The 18,724-nt window shown below is 35.3% G+C and overlaps 1 protein-coding gene across 1 annotated transcript; it reads left to right on the forward strand.

Moving 5' to 3' along the window:
- The first annotated feature begins 8,262 nt into the window (after positions 1-8,262).
- LOC145088620 (clathrin heavy chain 1-like) lies at positions 8,263-18,132 on the forward strand. Its single transcript, XM_079026995.1, has 27 exons — positions 8,263-8,597; positions 9,156-9,360; positions 9,760-9,848; positions 9,948-10,026; positions 10,109-10,236; positions 10,330-10,428; positions 10,550-10,658; positions 10,765-10,844; positions 10,928-11,155; positions 11,238-11,303; positions 11,387-11,503; positions 11,598-11,795; positions 11,884-12,000; positions 12,079-12,138; positions 12,305-12,391; positions 12,525-12,743; positions 12,835-12,897; positions 12,967-13,071; positions 13,154-13,656; positions 13,738-14,016; positions 14,662-15,664; positions 15,877-16,362; positions 16,688-16,858; positions 16,945-17,130; positions 17,254-17,376; positions 17,455-17,565; positions 17,658-18,132. Exons 1-27 carry the CDS (start codon positions 8,553-8,555, stop codon positions 17,805-17,807), a joined length of 5,106 nt encoding a protein of 1,701 aa, XP_078883121.1. The 5' UTR covers positions 8,263-8,552; the 3' UTR covers positions 17,808-18,132.
- The last annotated feature ends 592 nt before the right edge of the window (positions 18,133-18,724 follow it).

Raw genomic sequence — 18,724 nt, forward strand, 5'->3', positions numbered from 1 at the left:
GGCTTACCGGTTGGATCTGCCAGACGAGCTTAGCTAGATTCACAACACCTTCCACATGTCTCAGCTCCGAAAGTGTGTTACTGACGAGGCTGCGATTATATCTTTGGATGACATTCAGGTGGATGAGAGCCTGAACTACATTGAGAGGCCCGTTGCAGACTTGGATAGGAAAGCTAAGGTCCTTCGTAATAAAGAGGTGAAGCTAGTGAAGGTGCAATGGCAGCACCGAAGGGGCTCATAATGGACATGGGAGCTGGAGGATGAGATGCGGGAACACTACCTAGATTTGTTCGCATCAGCAGACTTCGAGGACGAAGTCTAGTTCAAGTAGGGGAGATTTGTAACGTTTGGTCCAAGTAATATTTTTTTCTTCAAGTTTTAGAGTTTTGGACCGGAACTCGACGAGTTGGGGAGCTCCAACTCGTCGTGTAGAGATTTTTCTGGACGCGGGTTAAGGACCCTACTCGATTAGTTGGGAGCCCCAACTCGACGAGTAGGTGCTGGAAAGGAAAACCCTAATTTTCCGGGGTTTTCACCATATATAAAGAACTTATGGTTCATGTGTGGCCTCCCTCGTTGTCTTTACAGTCCATAAGCAAACCCTAATCGAGATAACCCTCCATATTGAGTGTATGTAAGGCTAAAGAGTGTGTGTTTGGTACATTTCTTGAAGACTTCAGAAGGTTTCCGTGACATCCTTATATGTTTGTATGCATGGCTTATGTATTATGTGTAGCTTATAAAGCTATTATGGATTATATGATTATATGGATTGTGTGGGGTATGCTTTGGGGAACTCACTAAGCATTAACTTACAGTTTGTTGTTTGTTTCAGGTACTTTAGAGCCTAAGGGTAAGGGCCCGACTTGATGGCACGACGTGCACTCTCTCCGACGATTTTATTTTGGGACCCTCTGATATATTGAATAAAATATTTGATGTTATGAATTTTGAAAACAGTTGTTATTGAGATTTCATATTTATGGGAATGTTTTGGTTATCTAAAAATAAAAAATTTATTTGGAAAATTTGGGATGTTACACTTTCATAAACGTCAATTCTCTATCTGTGATGATAACTTGAGGGCAAAGAGATCCACCAATTGTCTACTTTAAACAATTTAATGCCCAGGTGTAATTGAATTATTTTTCTTCATGCATAAATACAAATGCAGTGCAAAATGTTAGTTAAGTTGAAGTTACCCTAGCAACTTCTAGAATAGACATCTTATACTTGTTCGTTTTGTAAGTTGCATCCATCAACATCACTTGTGAAAATGCTTGTCATATCTCCAATGATATCAGGTGAATAAAAAATAAATCCTCGAACTCATTAGACAAATTATTTGTGCGATAATAATAAATATAACCTCCTTTCTTCAAACATGACAAAAGACCTTGCATTTGGGTCATACCTTTGATGGGTTTTGGTCCTAAGAACATCCTATGTGCTCATATAAACCCTAATGCTTGGATCTAGGTTTCTCTATTGTACATGCAAGTTATCCAAGACTATAAACCCTAATTCTAGCATACAAGTAATCATATTAACATGAGAATAGGTTTATAATATTACCTTGATTGTTATGTAGCAATAACAATCCCAAATCTCCTTGTATTGACTTTGGAAGGCTCAGAGTCACAAGTGTCACTCCTCTAATGGTTCACAAACACCATAAGCAAGAGGATGAAGAGGAGAGAGGTTAGAGGCTGCCCAAAAACGTGTGAAACCCTAGAAGGTTGCTTGTCCACGTTTTTGGTCCTTAAGGGGTCTATATATAGTGAGGCAATTAGGGTTATCTAACAAGGAAACCCTAATTTGGTTGCTTAAGCCCTAAGCAACCCATGGAGCCCTTTCCTTAAGGCCTTGGACGATTTCATATGGGCTCCCCCCATAGAATTCGTCCACCTTATAATAAAAGGCAATCCATGGTCCAAATTGCAATTATCTTATAATTACAATTTCAGTCCCTTAAGTTTAATTAATCTCTTTTAGTCACAAAACTAATTACCAATTAATTATTGACTAATATTAATTAAACAATATGATTTCTCCTTTAATATATTATTCTCATAATATATTAATAAATCATATTTAATCCTTTCTCTCCATAATTCATCCTATAAAGTTGCTTTGTGAAAGTTATAAACGAAGTGATGTTTTATTCTTTGAAATTGCAAGTTGTAAAAAAGCGATGAATTATTATTTGAAATTTGTAAAAATTATAAATAAAGTGATGTTTTATTCTTTCAAATTGCAAGTTGTAAAAAAAAAGATGAATTATTTTTTGAAATTGTAAAAATTATAAACACTCTTCATAGAACTCGTTACGTATTGGGATCATTGAGTGAAATTTCGGCAAAATTTGTCTCAAACCCGTTGAAAATCCATCACAAATCAGTCACGAACAAGTTGATAATCTATCACAAAGTCTGATAATTGTGAATTTAATGTAAATTCTCCGGTTTATTGATGATTTTGTGACAGAAACTTCATTCATAAATGATTTTTTTAGCAGTGAAACCCCTAAAAAATTTGTGCAATCCATAAATTTTTTTATGAATCCGCCACTGCTATGAAGTGACATCTTGATGTGAGTCAATCCAATATTCACTAACAACGAATACATGTGAATTTGGGTATACAAGATGCATCTTTGCCCTATGAATATTACCAACCTTGATATTACTTTTTATTCGCAGTACTCCCATAACATAATGGACTATGAATGTTTTAAATAGCAAAAAACTAATCATATATCAAACATACCGATATATAACTATTATTTTTTTTGGCGAACAAATTGATCGTTATATAGTTATACTAATCATTGCAGTTGCCTTCTCGAAGGAGGCTTTCCCTAACAAATTTTCGTTCAAGTTGATGATGAACATGAATAAGAAATTAAAATGAATTGATATCCATGGTGAGTTTTTCTCTAGCTTGTTGATTGGATTCTTTACTACCTCCAACCATGATTTTGCAAGAAGGAAAATGTTAGATTTAGGTTCTTAAGTTTTGCTATGATACCACCTTAAATTATTTAGGTTCTCAAGTTTTGCTATGATACCATCTTAAATTTATGATTGAGTTTTCGATTTGCTTCTTCACCAACCTGTTTTAGGTACATTACTTATTTATAGTAGAACTAGGTTAAGGCTAAGGGGAGTGGTGTCACTCTTAGCACGTTACCACATCACCATTTTAAATGTAATATCATTTTTCTCCTCTTAACACCTAAACATAACATTTGGTAATGAGTGGTAACACTCATAGCACTCATTTTTTTATTTTCCTTTTTCTAATTTAATTTAATTACTATATTTTAATAAAAAAAACATTTTTTATTTAATATTATATAAAATATATTTTTTGTATTTTATTTTTGTAATTTAATTTAATTACTTTATTTTAATAAACAAATATTTTTTATTTAATATTAAATAATATGTATTTTTTTAATAATACACAAACATTTTTTTTATTTAATTAATGACATAAATTTTTTTAACGACAAACACTTCATATTAAATAAAAACAATTACAATAACTTAAAACACGAGTTAATACTACTTAAGACATAAAACATGATTTAATACATAAAAAAACACACTTCATTATTAAAAATCACTTCATAAAAAAACACACTACTAGAAAAAAGCCCTTTAATGATGCGCAAACAATGACACGCGGTGATTTACGATACGCAAAAGTGTGTGCCCCAAAAATAATGTCATCTCTTCTAAAATTTGAAGGATAGAGGACGCGCTTTTTGTGCGCGCCCTAAAATTAGTGTCAGAAAAGAAAAAAAAGAAATACAGAGGATGCCTTTCATAAGATGTGCGTCATGTAAGTGTGTGGCTTTATATATTTTTTTTAATGAAACACACGTTTCAAGCGGGAAATGAAATCTCAAAAATTAAAACCCCGCCTCCTCTTCCAATTAGCAAGAAAGAAGCCTAGGGTCTTTGTCTTCCTCTCTCTCTCTCTCTCTCTCTCTCTAACCTAAAACCCAACCTGCGATTTCGTAGAGATCTCCCATGGCTGTAACAAATGTTGTCTCATCTCACTGATCTTCCAGTTCGTCTTCCGGTGGCATATTTAGATCAAAACCGTCCATTGTCTAAAGATAATCGGTCAGATAGCGACGAAGATCGGTATGTATTACCGCACTCTGAATTATCCTCAATCTTTGCATCAATTATTGACCGCCATATTCTAGTGGTTGTGCCTCTGAGATGACTTCATTCTCGTCGTACACACATATCGCGTTTCCTTCATGTTCTATCATTTTATGCAATATGATACATATATACATCATCTCTGTCATATTAGAAATATCACGAAACATGAATGAGTTTGCAACTATTTGCCAACGCTTTTTAAGTGCTCCAAACACTCATTTGATATCTTTTCTTGCTTTTTCTTGGACTCTCTTAAAATTGGCCTTATGAGGTGAAGGGTTTAGTATACTACAACATCCTATGGTGCACATACAACCCTAAATGTTTTGGATCTATGTTTTCTCTAAGTATACATGCAATATTAATTCAAAAACATTAAGCTTACAACTAGCATACAATTGATATAAATAACATGGAATTGAGTTGTAGAGTTACCTCTTTGTTGTAGCTTGTAGAGCTTCTTGAGTTTGGCCTTTAAGAACTTAGTGCCCCAAGTGTTGCACCTCAAATGGAATTACACAACACCACTAACAATGGAGGAATTGAGAGAGAATACTGGTACTCTAAAATCGGTTATAACTATTCCAAGAACACTAGGGTGCCAATTTTAGGAGCTAATGAGTTTCTTATATGGTGTGGCAAAACTAGGGTTAAACCATGTAAACCCTAATGTGCATGACCTTCCATATTCCTTAGACTCCATGAGTTTAAACCTCCATGGGTTGTCACATGGGTTTATTCCAACCTAAGAAATCATTGATCATTGACCCACACCATAAGAATGAATGATTTTACCAAATCAACCCCTTATATTTAATTAGTCTCTTTTAATCACAAAATTAATTTCAAATTAATTTTTGATCAATACTAATTAAATATTGTGATTTCGTATTAATATGTTAGAACTTATAATATATTAATAAATCATGAATATCCTCTTCTCAAAAGTCCATCCTAGCAATTTGTTCCGATGTCATGCAATCCAAATGGACCATGCTACTCTCGGGTCAAGTACATACTAATTATAGTTATGGGCTTATACACATAATCCAACATGAGGGTCATCCGGACATGACAAACTTTTAACGAAAATAGAAAGATCAGGATAGCTCCCGTCTACAATATAGTACCCAAAATTATATTCTGTTCCTTGGAGTACAAATGACGAATCTGGGGCAGTACCGACATACACCTTGTTGAATATTGGTGAAGTATTGAGAATATTAATGTCATTAAGGGAACCGACACTATCGAAAAAGGCATGTCAGATCCACAAATCCTGTGAGGCTACAACTTCAAGTACGACCATGGGATAATGATAATTGCCCTTTTGTGTATTGTCCTTGATATGCGTTAGGAGACGCATTCAACTATGACTTAATAGTAGATGAAATCATGAAACACACGACTTAAAAAAACTACGACTTAATAACAGTAGACGAAACGCACGACTTAAAAAAACTACGACTTAATAATAGATGAAACACACGACTTAAAAAAACTACAACTAATTCCAGTTGTAATCTTTAGCGAGATCCCACTTGGCGTTGTTAATAACCCGACATTCCTCCTTGGACAATTGATCTCCCATGGGTGTTAAGTAAAGTTGTAACGCACGGTTCTTTTCTTTTCTAGCACGGTTCATTTCTTTTAACTTTTCCACTTCCAAAAAACCCTCAAGCTTATCGTCTAACCCTTTGATTGAGTTTCTTATCTCCTCCGCTTCAGTCGACGAACTTTGTGCTATTTTCAACTTTCTTTTTGCTTTGTCTCGTCCCATAGGACGAGTTGGAACTTCATAAGGACAGTCGTTGTTGAGGTCAATCCCTTCGATATGCGCATCAGAAGATGGACTATGGCTGGACTTCGAAGTTTTGGTTCGTTTGGACATCCCCGCGTAATCGTCTGGACTTTTTAGATCTAGCCATTTTTAATTGCCCTTCACAACTCCCCAAAACGATTCATTGACAAAAGGTTTTCCGACTTTTTCCTTGTAAATCTTTCGAACCTTAGCCAAGACATCCACCTCAGTTGCACCACTTTGGGGATTTTTCATTGCGTTCATGTATATGTCGTTAAACTCCATTGTGACTTGGTTGGCGTTTCTCCACTTCGAGTATTGCGGTACTTCTTATTCATGCAGTTGCAAAAGTTATTCCAAACTTTTTGTTTGAAGGTTATTGAGTCTTGGTCTTTCCCATGGATCGGGTTCTCCGACACATCTAGCCATGATTCAACTAGTGCCCTTTCTTTATCATCCGTCCACCCTCTACTTGGAGCCCTCCTTTTTTTTGTACGTGTGGTTCCACTTCGGGATCTCGAAAGGATTCTTGAACTGGATCTTCAATGGGGCCTTCATCAGAAGAATCGAATGACTCATCGAGTAGGTGGCGTGGTTGAGATTGAAAGTCAGTTTGCTGTTGGGGTTGAGAAAAGAATTGAGTTTCTTTAACTGTTTCAAACGGATCAAGATCCATATCCGGGCGAGGTGTTGGTTGAGGTAAAATCACATTGGTTAAGAAGAGAAAGGATTAAATGAAAACATTTGCGGAGCCATTGTAGGAAAGTAGAAGTTAACAGGAGAGTGAATTGGTTGATCAAATGATGATCGATAACATGGTGGTGATGGAAGGTTTGGGGATTGAGTGTTTGGAGGTGGAAGGTGTAGTGATGGAATGTTTGAAGATTTATTTTTGCTGTTTTTTTTTTTTTGAGATGAAGACATTTTTTTCTTGAATTGAGAGAGTTTGTGAAAAAAATATGGAATTTTGTGATGTAAATTGATGAGAGTGTGATTTAATTTATATTATATATATATATATATATATATATATATATATATATATATATATATATATATATTATTAAAAACCTTTTTTTAATAATTAAATAACAAGTGAATTGTTGAGGTTGATGAGATATTAATATTATCCATAAATTATTTAGGTTGTTGAGAATTGAAATATTTAATTTTAGCCATAAATTACTTTGTATGGACTCCGATACATGTTGCAATCCCAAAGAAAGTATTACGTCCAATCGAAGTCATTTGTTTATTTCTCTTACTTCACGCTTTGAGCTTGGCGATTATCATTTGGCGAGCCCCCTAGCGAGAGCTAGGGGTGGTGTTCTACATCAATGGCGAGCTAAACGAGTGGCTTTGGCGAGTGCCACTTCGTTTAGCCTAATAAGACAGTTTAATTCTTTAAATAAGGAAACGATATTGATGGAAAACTAACAATGATAAGTATGGTGAGAATAGGTAAGGATTTCAACATGATATGAAAAGGGGGCAATTTCCAATCTCAACAAGTTTTACGTTTTTGATTTAGTTAGGTTAAAATTTGTTTGATATTTATATAACAGGTGAAATTGATTTATAATTTATCAGGATAAAATAATCATTTATTCGCTCAAGAAAGTTTATATGATCGGTGTGAAAATTTTAATTTTTTATACATACAACGATACATAATTATCTATTATAATAAATGAAGGTTTTTTTGCCACATGTCCTCTTCTCATTCATTTGGACACATGTCATTTTCTAGAATTTTTAAATTTTCTATTTTCCACTTGTCATTTTATTAAATTAAAATTATCTACTATAATAAATGAAGGTTTTTTTGCCACATGTCCTCTTCTCATTCATTTGGACACATGTCATTTTCTAGAATTTTTAAAATTTCTATTTTCCACTTGTCATTTTATTGTATTTTTCATTTTATTAAATTAAAATTTCACATTTAATATGTAAGGTAATATATATGTAAAGTATTTATTAGAAATGGTTTATATATGTAATATATTCAATACATTAAAGTCTCATTAATTTTAATAATTCAAAAATTTTCTTATTTTTCTTATAAATTCAAACCATTCAAATTATTAAAATTTCATATTTATTTTTTTTAATTAAACACATATAATACATAAGTCTGAAACCTATAATACAGACCTAGTATCCAAATATACATAATCATTTATTAACATTTCCTATTAGTTTGAACTTTGAAAACAATGCAAGCACTTGGTTACTCTTTTGAAAGAAAAAGAAAAAAAAAAGGATAACTGATGCGGTTTTAATTTTTCCACCAAGCCTCTTCACACACTCTCTGCCCTCTCTCAGATTAGATCTCTCCTTTCTCTGCTCCCCTTTTCCATTTAGATTTTTAAGTTTCTGCATCTGTGAGCAGGACTACGTACTTTCAGCATTATCTCTCGAGATCTCTCGTTCACGAGGGATCGTCGACGCTTTCTGTCTCCGGCGCGCTGAGTTTTCTCAGTCGGAGATTCAATCAACTTGAATACATCGTAGATCAAAACTACATCTGATCAGTCGTCGTTTTGATCTATTTCGCCACCACAATGGCGGCCGCTAGCGCTCCAATCACTATGAAAGAGGCACTCACGGTATGTAAATCTCTACAAAGAACCTAGGTTTATCATATACGCTTATACCAATAGATTCACACTTATATTTTGCCATACATATAGCCTGGATAGGATTCATGAAATGACGTTGAGGATACTGAAATGGCGTAAAAGTATTCTCGAGCTTCTTAACTAGTTTACTTTAGTATTGCTTATAAGTATCTAAAGGTTTGGACTTGGTATCTTATGTGATAATAGATTTCGCACTATGATATTTTGGAAACCGAACTTACTGTAGTCGATTTTACTGGTTTAATGATCTTTTGGGTTTATTTAGGGTTAGTCTGATGGAAATCCCGTTTGCTAGCTTTTGCACTCCCTTTAATTTTTAGAATTATGGCTCTGGAATTGCCAAAAAAGGATGTAGCATGTTGACTTTGTCTGTGGAGTCGTAGTCCACAATTATGTATGTTAATATGCTTTTGGTAGATCTGTGGGGCATGATGAATGTGATATCACAATCACAGTTTATAGTGGCCTACTGTGCATGGTTTGGTTGTTTTTTTGGCTTTCAATAATGTAATATTGTTGTTGCAGTTGCCAAGCATAGGGATCAATCCACAGTTCATCACATTTACCAATGTTACAATGGAGTCTGATAAGTTTATATGTGTTCGGGAAACATCGCCACAAAACAGCGTGGTGATTATCGACATGAACATGCCCATGCAGCCATTGAGGAGGCCAATCACTGCCGACTCAGCTCTTATGAATCCTGTTTCCAGGATTCTGGCTTTGAAAGGTACAACTTTATATTTATTAGTTCGTAGATCTATGGATATAATTTGAACCATGTTAAACTTTCTGGTAGAACTATGTTAATTGTTTAATGATGTCCTGGGAGCATTGTAATCCATTCTTAGCCTGGCATTGTCTTGAAAATTAGTATTTGTCTATTTGAGACTGTATGTTCCAAAAGAACTAAGAATGCATGATCTGAGAATTGTAGGCATAGTGGTGAACAACTCAATATGGACCTGATTTTTATACTTTTTTTTTTCCACCTGATTAAACCCGAGCTTCATTGATAATGCTACAGCATGGCATAATGCCATAGCAACAGATCTGTGAACTTGTAGCAATGTTTTTGAGAAAAATTGGGTTAGTTTCTACTTTAGCTAATTTTTTATTTTACTTGAAGCTCAACTCCCGGGGACTACTCAGGATCATTTACAGATATTTAACATTGAGATGAAAGCCAAAATGAAGTCTCATCAGATGCCTGAGCAGGTGACAGTTGTTTGTTAATTATAATTTAATAATTGGCTACCTTTCCATTTTGTTAGCTAAAATTGATGTGTATTTGACCTATCATATTTCCTTCTCCAGGTTGTCTTTTGGAAGTGGGTTACCCCTAAGATGTTGGGCATGGTAACCCAGACATCAGTATATCATTGGTCAATTGAAGGTACATTGTCTTCTTTGCATCCTTTGGCATGTAAGCTAAAGACCATATTGTCTGAAATCGGTGTTCAATCTTTTCTGTACAGGTGATTCTGAACCTGTGAAGATGTTTGACAGAACGGCTAATTTATCAAACAATCAGATTATCAATTACAAATGTGATCCATCTGAGAAATGGCTGGTGTTAATTGGAATTGCCCCTGGCTCACCAGAGGTTTGTTGTTAGTTGTGACTCATTAGTTAAATGCTAACATTTAACTATTTTCCTTTTATGGATCATTTTAACCCTGTTTTTTGATGTTGACAGAAACCCCAGTTAGTCAAAGGAAATATGCAGCTTTTTTCTGTTGACCAGCAGCGGAGTCAAGCCCTTGAAGCACATGCAGCATCATTTGCCTCTTTCAAAGTACTCATATTTACTCTAATACTGCAACTGAAAAAAAAGATAGAAGATAGTTGCTTTCTATATCTTTTCATATTGTAATCAGTTGCATAAAGTTGATCGGATATTTATACATTTCAAACAGGTCTCTGGCAATGAGAATCCTTCTATTCTTATTTCTTTTGCCACCAAAAGCTCCAATGCTGGACAGGTTACATCAAAGCTGCATGTCATTGAGCTTGGTGCCCAGCCAGGTTTTATTCTTTTATGAGCTGTTTGTTATTGTTTCTTCCCTTTTTGTGTCTCTTTTTGTACTGCATCTAATTTTCCTCCTCTCTCTCTATTGCAAACATAATGCAGGGAAGGCTGCTTTTACCAAGAAACAAGCAGACCTTTTCTTCCCTCCAGATTTTGCAGACGATTTCCCAGTTGCCATGCAGGTACTTAATCTGTCATTCTTTATGTAACAAGTTACATTACATTTTTTAAGATTATTTTATACATACATTTTTTGACTTTTCAGATATCTCACAAGTATGGTTTGATTTACGTAATCACCAAGCTGGGGCTTCTATTCGTATATGATCTTGAAACAGCTACTGCAGTCTACAGAAATAGAATTAGCCCAGACCCAATTTTTCTGACATCTGAAGCTTCATCAGTTGGGGGTTTTTATGCTGTCAATAGACGTGGGCAGGTCTTACTTGCCACTGTAAATGAAGCAACTATTGTGCCTTTTGTTAGTGGACAAGTAAGTTCTTAAAGTTGTTTCATCATCGACAGGTATTACTATTTTATTACTATCACAATCCTAATTTGATCTGTTACTGCAGTTAAACAACCTGGAACTTGCTGTCAATCTTGCAAAAAGAGGAAACTTACCTGGCGCAGAGAATTTGGTAAGTTTCTTTTTCTTTTCCCTAGTCTTTTGAGAACATTTATAAAAGTTAAACAAAAATTCACTTTACATATGAATGATCAGGTTGTACAACGTTTCCAAGAATTGTTTGCTCAAACAAAGTACAAAGAGGCTGCTGAGCTTGCTGCAGAATCTCCTCAAGGCATTCTCCGTACGCCAGACACAGTTGCCAAATTTCAGGTATATTTTTGTCGATGCCTCTAAATTAAATATTCTTTGGTCAAATTTTGTAAATTTGTTTGAATGTCAGTAACTTGTTAATATTTTATTGCAGAGTGTACCTGTACAAGCTGGACAGACACCACCATTATTGCAGTATTTTGGGACCCTTTTAACCAAAGGGAAGCTGAATGCATTTGAATCTTTGGAACTATCTCGCTTGGTTGTCAATCAGAACAAAAAGAATCTTTTGGAGAATTGGTTGGCTGAAGACAAGTTGGAATGTAGTGAGGAACTTGGAGACCTAGTGAAGGTTGAAAAGAAGTTTTTAAATTTTTTTTTGTCTTGTTTTGTCTACAGTTATCATCCTCATCTAAATCTGTTTCCTAATTTGCTTGTAGACTGTTGATAATGATCTTGCACTAAAAATTTACATCAAAGCGAGAGCAACTCCAAAAGTTGTTGCAGCTTTTGCTGAGAGAAGAGAGTTCGACAAAATTTTGATTTACTCCAAGCAGGTTTGCATTCCCTTCAAATAAAATTTCAATGTTAAACAATTCTTTAGTCCATATAAAATAACAGCTGAATTGATACAGGTTGGATATACACCTGATTATCTGTTCCTTTTGCAAACAATTCTTCGATCAGATCCGCAGGTACTAAATTTTTAGCAAATAAGGCTTTTGTTCATGCGTTATATTATGTGGTCAATCCATTCCCTCAAAATAGTTTTCTATTTACACTCTGATAGTTTTAACCAGCGTGGCACAAATTTCTATCCGCATGAAAGTAAGACCTGTAATCTTGTTTTGTGTTTTACAGGGAGCTGTTAATTTTGCTCTAATGATGTCTCAAATGGAGGGAGGTTGTCCTGTTGATTACAATACAATAACAGATCTTTTCCTTCAGGTCTGATCATCATATAAATAACATGTTCTCATAAAAAACATCTGATATGAAAGAATATATCTCAGTGTCTTCGCAAACATACAATTGAGTGGATCCAATCCATTAAATAATTTCAAATGATTTTTTTTTTCAGAGGAACTTGATACGTGAAGCAACAGCCTTTCTCTTGGATGTACTTAAGCCCAATCTGCCAGAGCATGCTCAGTTGCAAGCCAAGGTTCTTGAGATCAACCTAGTAACATTCCCTAATGTTGCTGATGCCATATTAGCAAATGGCATGTTCAGCCACTATGACAGGCCTCGTGTTGCTCAACTCTGTGAGAAAGCAGGTCTTTATGTCCGAGCACTTCAGGTTCACTAATATCCAGAAACTTTTCTTTTTTTTCTTTCCGTCAGCTCTCTTTTTCACTTGCTTTACTGAAACTTCTATTTTTCTTCTGTAGCACTACGGTGAATTGCCAGATATCAAACGTGTCATTGTGAACACTCACGCAATCGAGCCACAGGTGGACTTTCATATAGTGCACATTATGGGTTTCAACTTACTTTGGAGCTTATTGTTTTTTTTTGTTTAGTCTCTCGTAGAATTTTTTGGGACACTATCCAAGGAATGGGCATTAGAGTGCATGAAGGATCTTTTACTGGTCAATTTGAGAGGAAACCTTCAGATAATAGTGCAGGTAGTTTCACATTTTGTGATTATCTAATCTTATCTTTTATCTTTTGAGGTCAACCCTGTGACTTTGACTACTGTGACTGTAGGTTGCTAAAGAATATTGCGAGCAGCTGGGGGTTGAAGCATGTATTAAACTTTTTGAGCAATTTAAGTCCTACGAAGGTCTTTACTTCTTTCTGGGATCATATTTAAGCTCCAGTGAAGATCCCGACATCCACTTTAAGTACATTGAGGCAGCCGCTAAGACAGGACAAATTAAGGAAGTTGAGCGTGTAACAAGAGAATCAAATTTCTATGATGCTGAAAAAACCAAGAATTTTCTAATGGAAGCCAAGCTTCCTGATGCAAGGCCATTAATCAACGTGTGTGACCGCTTTGGTTTTGTCCCTGATCTCACTCACTACCTTTACACCAACAACATGCTGCGGTATATTGAAGGGTATGTCCAGAAGGTCAATCCAGGGAATGCACCTTTAGTTGTAGGACAGCTGTTAGATGATGAGTGTCCTGAGGATTTCATCAAAGGCTTGATTCTATCTGTTCGTTCTCTGCTTCCAGTTGAGCCTCTCGTGGACGAGTGTGAAAAGAGGTTAGACCTTTTGCTTAATTCATGTTATATTGTCTTTCTGTTAATTTGCATCTTTATATCATTTCCTTGTTTTTCTTTCAGGAATCGACTGCGGTTGCTTACTCAGTTTCTGGAGCATCTTGTGAGTGAAGGAAGTCAAGATGTGCATGTGCACAATGCTTTGGGTAAAATCATCATAGACAGCAATAACAATCCTGAGCATTTTCTTACTACCAACCCGTATTATGATTCTCGTGTTGTTGGGAAGTACTGTGAGAAACGTGATCCCACGCTTGCTGTTGTTGCGTACCGCAGAGGACAATGTGATGAGGAACTTATCAATGTAACAAGCAGGAATTCTCTGTTTAAGTTGCAAGCCAGGTACTTAATTTAAGTAGTGTTTGGTATGACAATAATCGGAAAGGGAATGGAACGGAGGATTACTGTGGAATCAATAAATAATGGTTGACTGCCAGATAGGATTGGAATGGAGCATTCCTCACGTAATGTGATTCCTTCTCGTCTGCTTATTACCATTCCATGGGGAAAGAATGACATTATAATTTTTAAATACTTTTATCCATATAATCTTCAATAACAATGATTTTCAAAACTTCATGTAAATTGTTTTTTGCTATTTTCTAAAAACACCAAAGATAGTTTTTGTTTGTAATCCTATTTAAGATTTCATGATATATTTTTTTATTTAAAGTGTTTTCTTTTACTGTCTGAAATTAATATAGTATATATTTCAAACAACATGAAATATGTTTATTGCAATATATCTTACTTGATTAAAGTTAATTTTAATAAATAACATTTTTTTTAATTTACCAGTTTGATTATTTAATTATACATATCAAACAAATGATCGAATGATTTATTCCATTCCTTCAAGCCAGATATAATGATACATTCCACTACACTGTTCATTCCATACCTTTCTGATCTTATTCCTTTTCATCATATACGAATCTGATCATATCAGTTGAAAGTTTATCGATTAATAATTTATTTTTGTTTTAGATATGTGGTTGAGAGGATGGATGGTGATCTTTGGGAGAAGGTTCTTAACCCCGAAAACGAGTACAGAAGACAACTCATTGATCAAGTTGTCTCTACTGCTTTACCTGAAAGCAAGAGCCCTGAACAGGTTTCTGCTGCTGTGAAAGCTTTCATGACTGCCGATCTCCCCCATGAACTGATCGAACTTCTTGAAAAAATCGTCCTTCAAAATTCCGCTTTTAGTGGGAATTTCAATCTGCAAAACCTTCTTATCTTAACAGCCATTAAAGCCGATCAATCACGAGTCATGGACTACATCAATAGATTAGATAACTTCGATGGACCTGCTGTTGGAGAGGTTGCTGTTGAAGCCGAATTATATGAAGAAGCATATGCGATATTCAAGAAATTCAACTTAAACGTTCAAGCAGTCAATGTATTACTGGATAACATCCAAAGCATTCCACGTGCTGTGGAGTTTGCATATCGTGTTGAAGAAGATGCTGTATGGAGTCAAGTGGCTAAAGCTCAGTTAAGAGAAGGACTAGTGAGTGATGCGATTGAATCATTCATTCGTGCTGATGATGCCACTCAGTTTTTAGAAGTTATCCGTGCTGCTGAAGATATTGAGTGTTATGTTGATTTAGTGAAGTATTTAGTGATGGTTAGGCAGAAGACTAAGGAGCCGAAGGTGGATAGTGAGCTTATCTATGCGTATGCGAAGATTGACAGATTGAGTGATATTGAAGAGTTCATTTTGATGCCAAATGTGGCTAACCTTCTTAATGTTGGTGATCGGTTGTTTGATGAAGCACTGTATGAAGCTGCAAAGATAATATACGCTTTTATATCGAATTGGGCTAAGTTGGCAGTTACACTTGTTAGGCTGCAACAGTTTCAAGGTGCTGTTGATGCTGCTCGTAAGGCAAATAGCTCAAAGACATGGAAGGAAGTGTGCTTTGCGTGTGTTGATGCTGAGGAGTTCCGCTTGGCTCAGATATGTGGGCTCAATATTATTGTACAGGTAATGTTTTTGGGTGATGTTTGGTATAATCAGGGGAGGAATGGAATGTTGGTTCATTCCATTGGAATGAATAAAAAAGAACTTTTTGTTTAGTCTGATGGAATGACTTGTGGACCTTTCTCTACAAATGTGATTTCTGTGGCTGTTTAATTGTAAATTGACGGGTTGATTTGTTTCGAAATGAATTTATATTTATATTTATATATAAATAGGTGGATGATCTGGAAGAGGTGAGCGAGTACTACCAAAACAGAGGATGCTTCAATGAGCTGATATCTTTGATGGAGAGTGGTCTAGGGTTGGAACGTGCCCACATGGGCATCTTCACTGAGTTGGGTGTCCTTTACGCCAGATACCGTTACGAGAAGCTTATGGAGCATATCAAACTCTTCTCAACCCGTCTCAACATTCCAAAGCTCATCCGGGCTTGTGATGAACAACAACACTGGAAGGAACTTACGTATCTATACATCCAATATGACGAGTTTGATAATGCTGCCTCCACTGTCATGAATCATTCTCCAGAGGCATGGGATCATATGCAGTTTAAAGATATTGCGGTTAAAGTCGCAAATGTTGAGCTTTATTACAAGGCTGTTCACTTTTACCTGCAAGAGCATCCTGATCTTATCAATGATGTTCTCAATGTCCTTGCTCTACGTGTTGATCATACCCGTGTCGTCGACATTATGCGAAAGGTTTGTGCATACAGCATTACCCATTCTATTTATAAAAAAAAGGAAAAATATAGCAACATACTTCAGTTGATTTGTTTATTGTCATCCGAATACAAAAAGTTTTGAATGGTATAATTGGGTAGATTTTACAAAGTATGCTGTCTTAACAAGAACTTTTTGGAAGTAGAGTTCTGTAATAGGAAGAGGTGAAAGCAGGATGCTATAAAATAATACACAAATAAATGGAGTTATGTAGCTATTTCTTGTATTTAGCCCCATCATCATCCCAGCAAGTAGAAGTATGTATGTATAATGGAGATTTTGTTTTTGGTAATTGCATTTGCAGGCAGGGCAGCTTCCTCTTGTGAAACCATATATGGTTGCAGTTCAGAGCAACAATGTATCAGCTGTAAATGAGGCATTGAATGAAATATATGTGGAGGAGGAAGACTATGATAGGCTGCGCGAGTCTATTGATTTGCATGATAACTTTGACCAGATTGGCCTTGCACAGAAGGTACATTGTTTGTTGTATATTTGTTATTATTAAATGAAATGAGTTGTGATGTCATGATATTGATTGATGCGTATGGATTGTTACAGATTGAGAAACACGAGCTTCTTGAGATGAGGCGTGTGGCTGCATATATTTACAAGAAGGCTGGTAGATGGAAGCAGTCAATTGCATTGTCTAAGAAAGACAAGGTCTACAAGGATGCCATGGAGACAGCCTCACAATCTGGTGACCGTGAGCTAGCAGAAGAATTGCTCCTCTATTTCATCGACCAGGTATGTACAAACAAACTTATTCTCTAAATATCTATTTGTGAATTGTGAGGAGGGAGGGAGGGAGCAATTGGTAAATTCAGTGTTTTATTATAATAATATAATTGGGGTTATGCATCATCGCAGGGAAAGAAGGAATGCTTTGCTTCGTGTCTGTTTGTTTGTTATGATCTAATCCGTGCAGATGTTGCTCTTGAGCTAGCCTGGTTGAACAACATGATCGATTTTGCCCTCCCATATCTGCTTCAGGTATATTTTATCATTTTCAGGTTTTAGGGCCTTTATTTCATAAATTTTATTAATACTTTTAATTTAATATGGTTGCAGTTTATCCGTGAATATACGGGGAAAGTTGATGAACTAATAAAGGACAAGATAGAAGCAGCCAAGGAAAGCAAGGCCAAGGAGAATGAAGAGCAGGATGTCATTAAGCAGCATGTATGTCTTTGTCTTTGTTTCACTGCTCTTATTATTTGATTTTATTTTTAAGATGATGATGATGATGATAGTTTGGTTTGGTTGATTTGTAGAACATGTATGCTCAACTACTGCCTCTAGCGCTGCCTGCACCACCAGGTATGGGTGGAGGAGGATTTGCTCCACCACCACCACCACCAATGGGTGGAATGGGGATGCCGCCTATGCCACCATTTGGAATGCCACCAATGGGCTCTTACTGATTCATTCATTATTGGTGGTTGAAAGAACAAACTTGAACAGTTTCCAGTCGTGTGTTTTGGGGCTTAAAAGGTAGATTTGTTCTAGATATGAGAATAAATATGGCGTGGTTCTACTTTTTTTTTTTTTTTTTTTTTTTTTTTTTTTTTTTTAATTCTTATAGGTGTGGATAAGTTTTTCTTGTAATTTTTTTTGGGTAGTTGAGGAATTTTTTGCAGGTGGATAGGCAAGATGAGGGAGTATAATCATGTATTATGAATTTATGATGTATCAGAACAATTCGGATCAGTATTCAATAGGATGGAGGATGTATTATGCTACTTTTTATATGGACTTTTTAGCTTGTATTCTCGTATCCTGTTTTATTATCACAAGAAACACAAATCCACCATTTTTTACACACTTGTACTATCTATATATCAATCCCAATCAATTTAAGCGAATCCAGGATAATTGCATCACCTCCAGATTTTACCTTATTTCATTGCACTTTTTCTTTTCAATTTACATGTAATGTAACTCGACCACTGGATTTCTCTTTTCGAGTAATATTATAATTTGTTGCTAATCTTTCTAAATTTTCTTTTAATTGATCTTTTTATAATACCATCAAATCAAAATCAAAAAGATATACTGTATTATTATCCTTACAACATCATCAGATTTTAAAAAATATATTAACCACATGCTTAGCTACAAGTTTTCTTTATAAAAGCAATTTTAATTTAGGGGGTGTTTGGGTGTGTTTTTTTTTTCACTCTAAAAGTGCTTTTAGGTAAACATGTTTATGTTTATTTGTTTGTAGTGGTGGAAAAATGAGTTATTTAAAAAGTGTTTGGATAAGCTTTTATGGTGAAAAAGCCAATAAGTCAATATATTAAAAAATGTTTGGCTTAAAAAATGATTTTTGAAGTTATTT

This window comes from Lactuca serriola, chromosome 2 (genome assembly GCF_051521515.1).
Source record: "Lactuca serriola cultivar US96UC23 chromosome 2, Lser_US96UC23_V15, whole genome shotgun sequence".
In the NCBI taxonomy this organism is placed as follows: domain Eukaryota; kingdom Viridiplantae; phylum Streptophyta; class Magnoliopsida; order Asterales; family Asteraceae; genus Lactuca; species Lactuca serriola.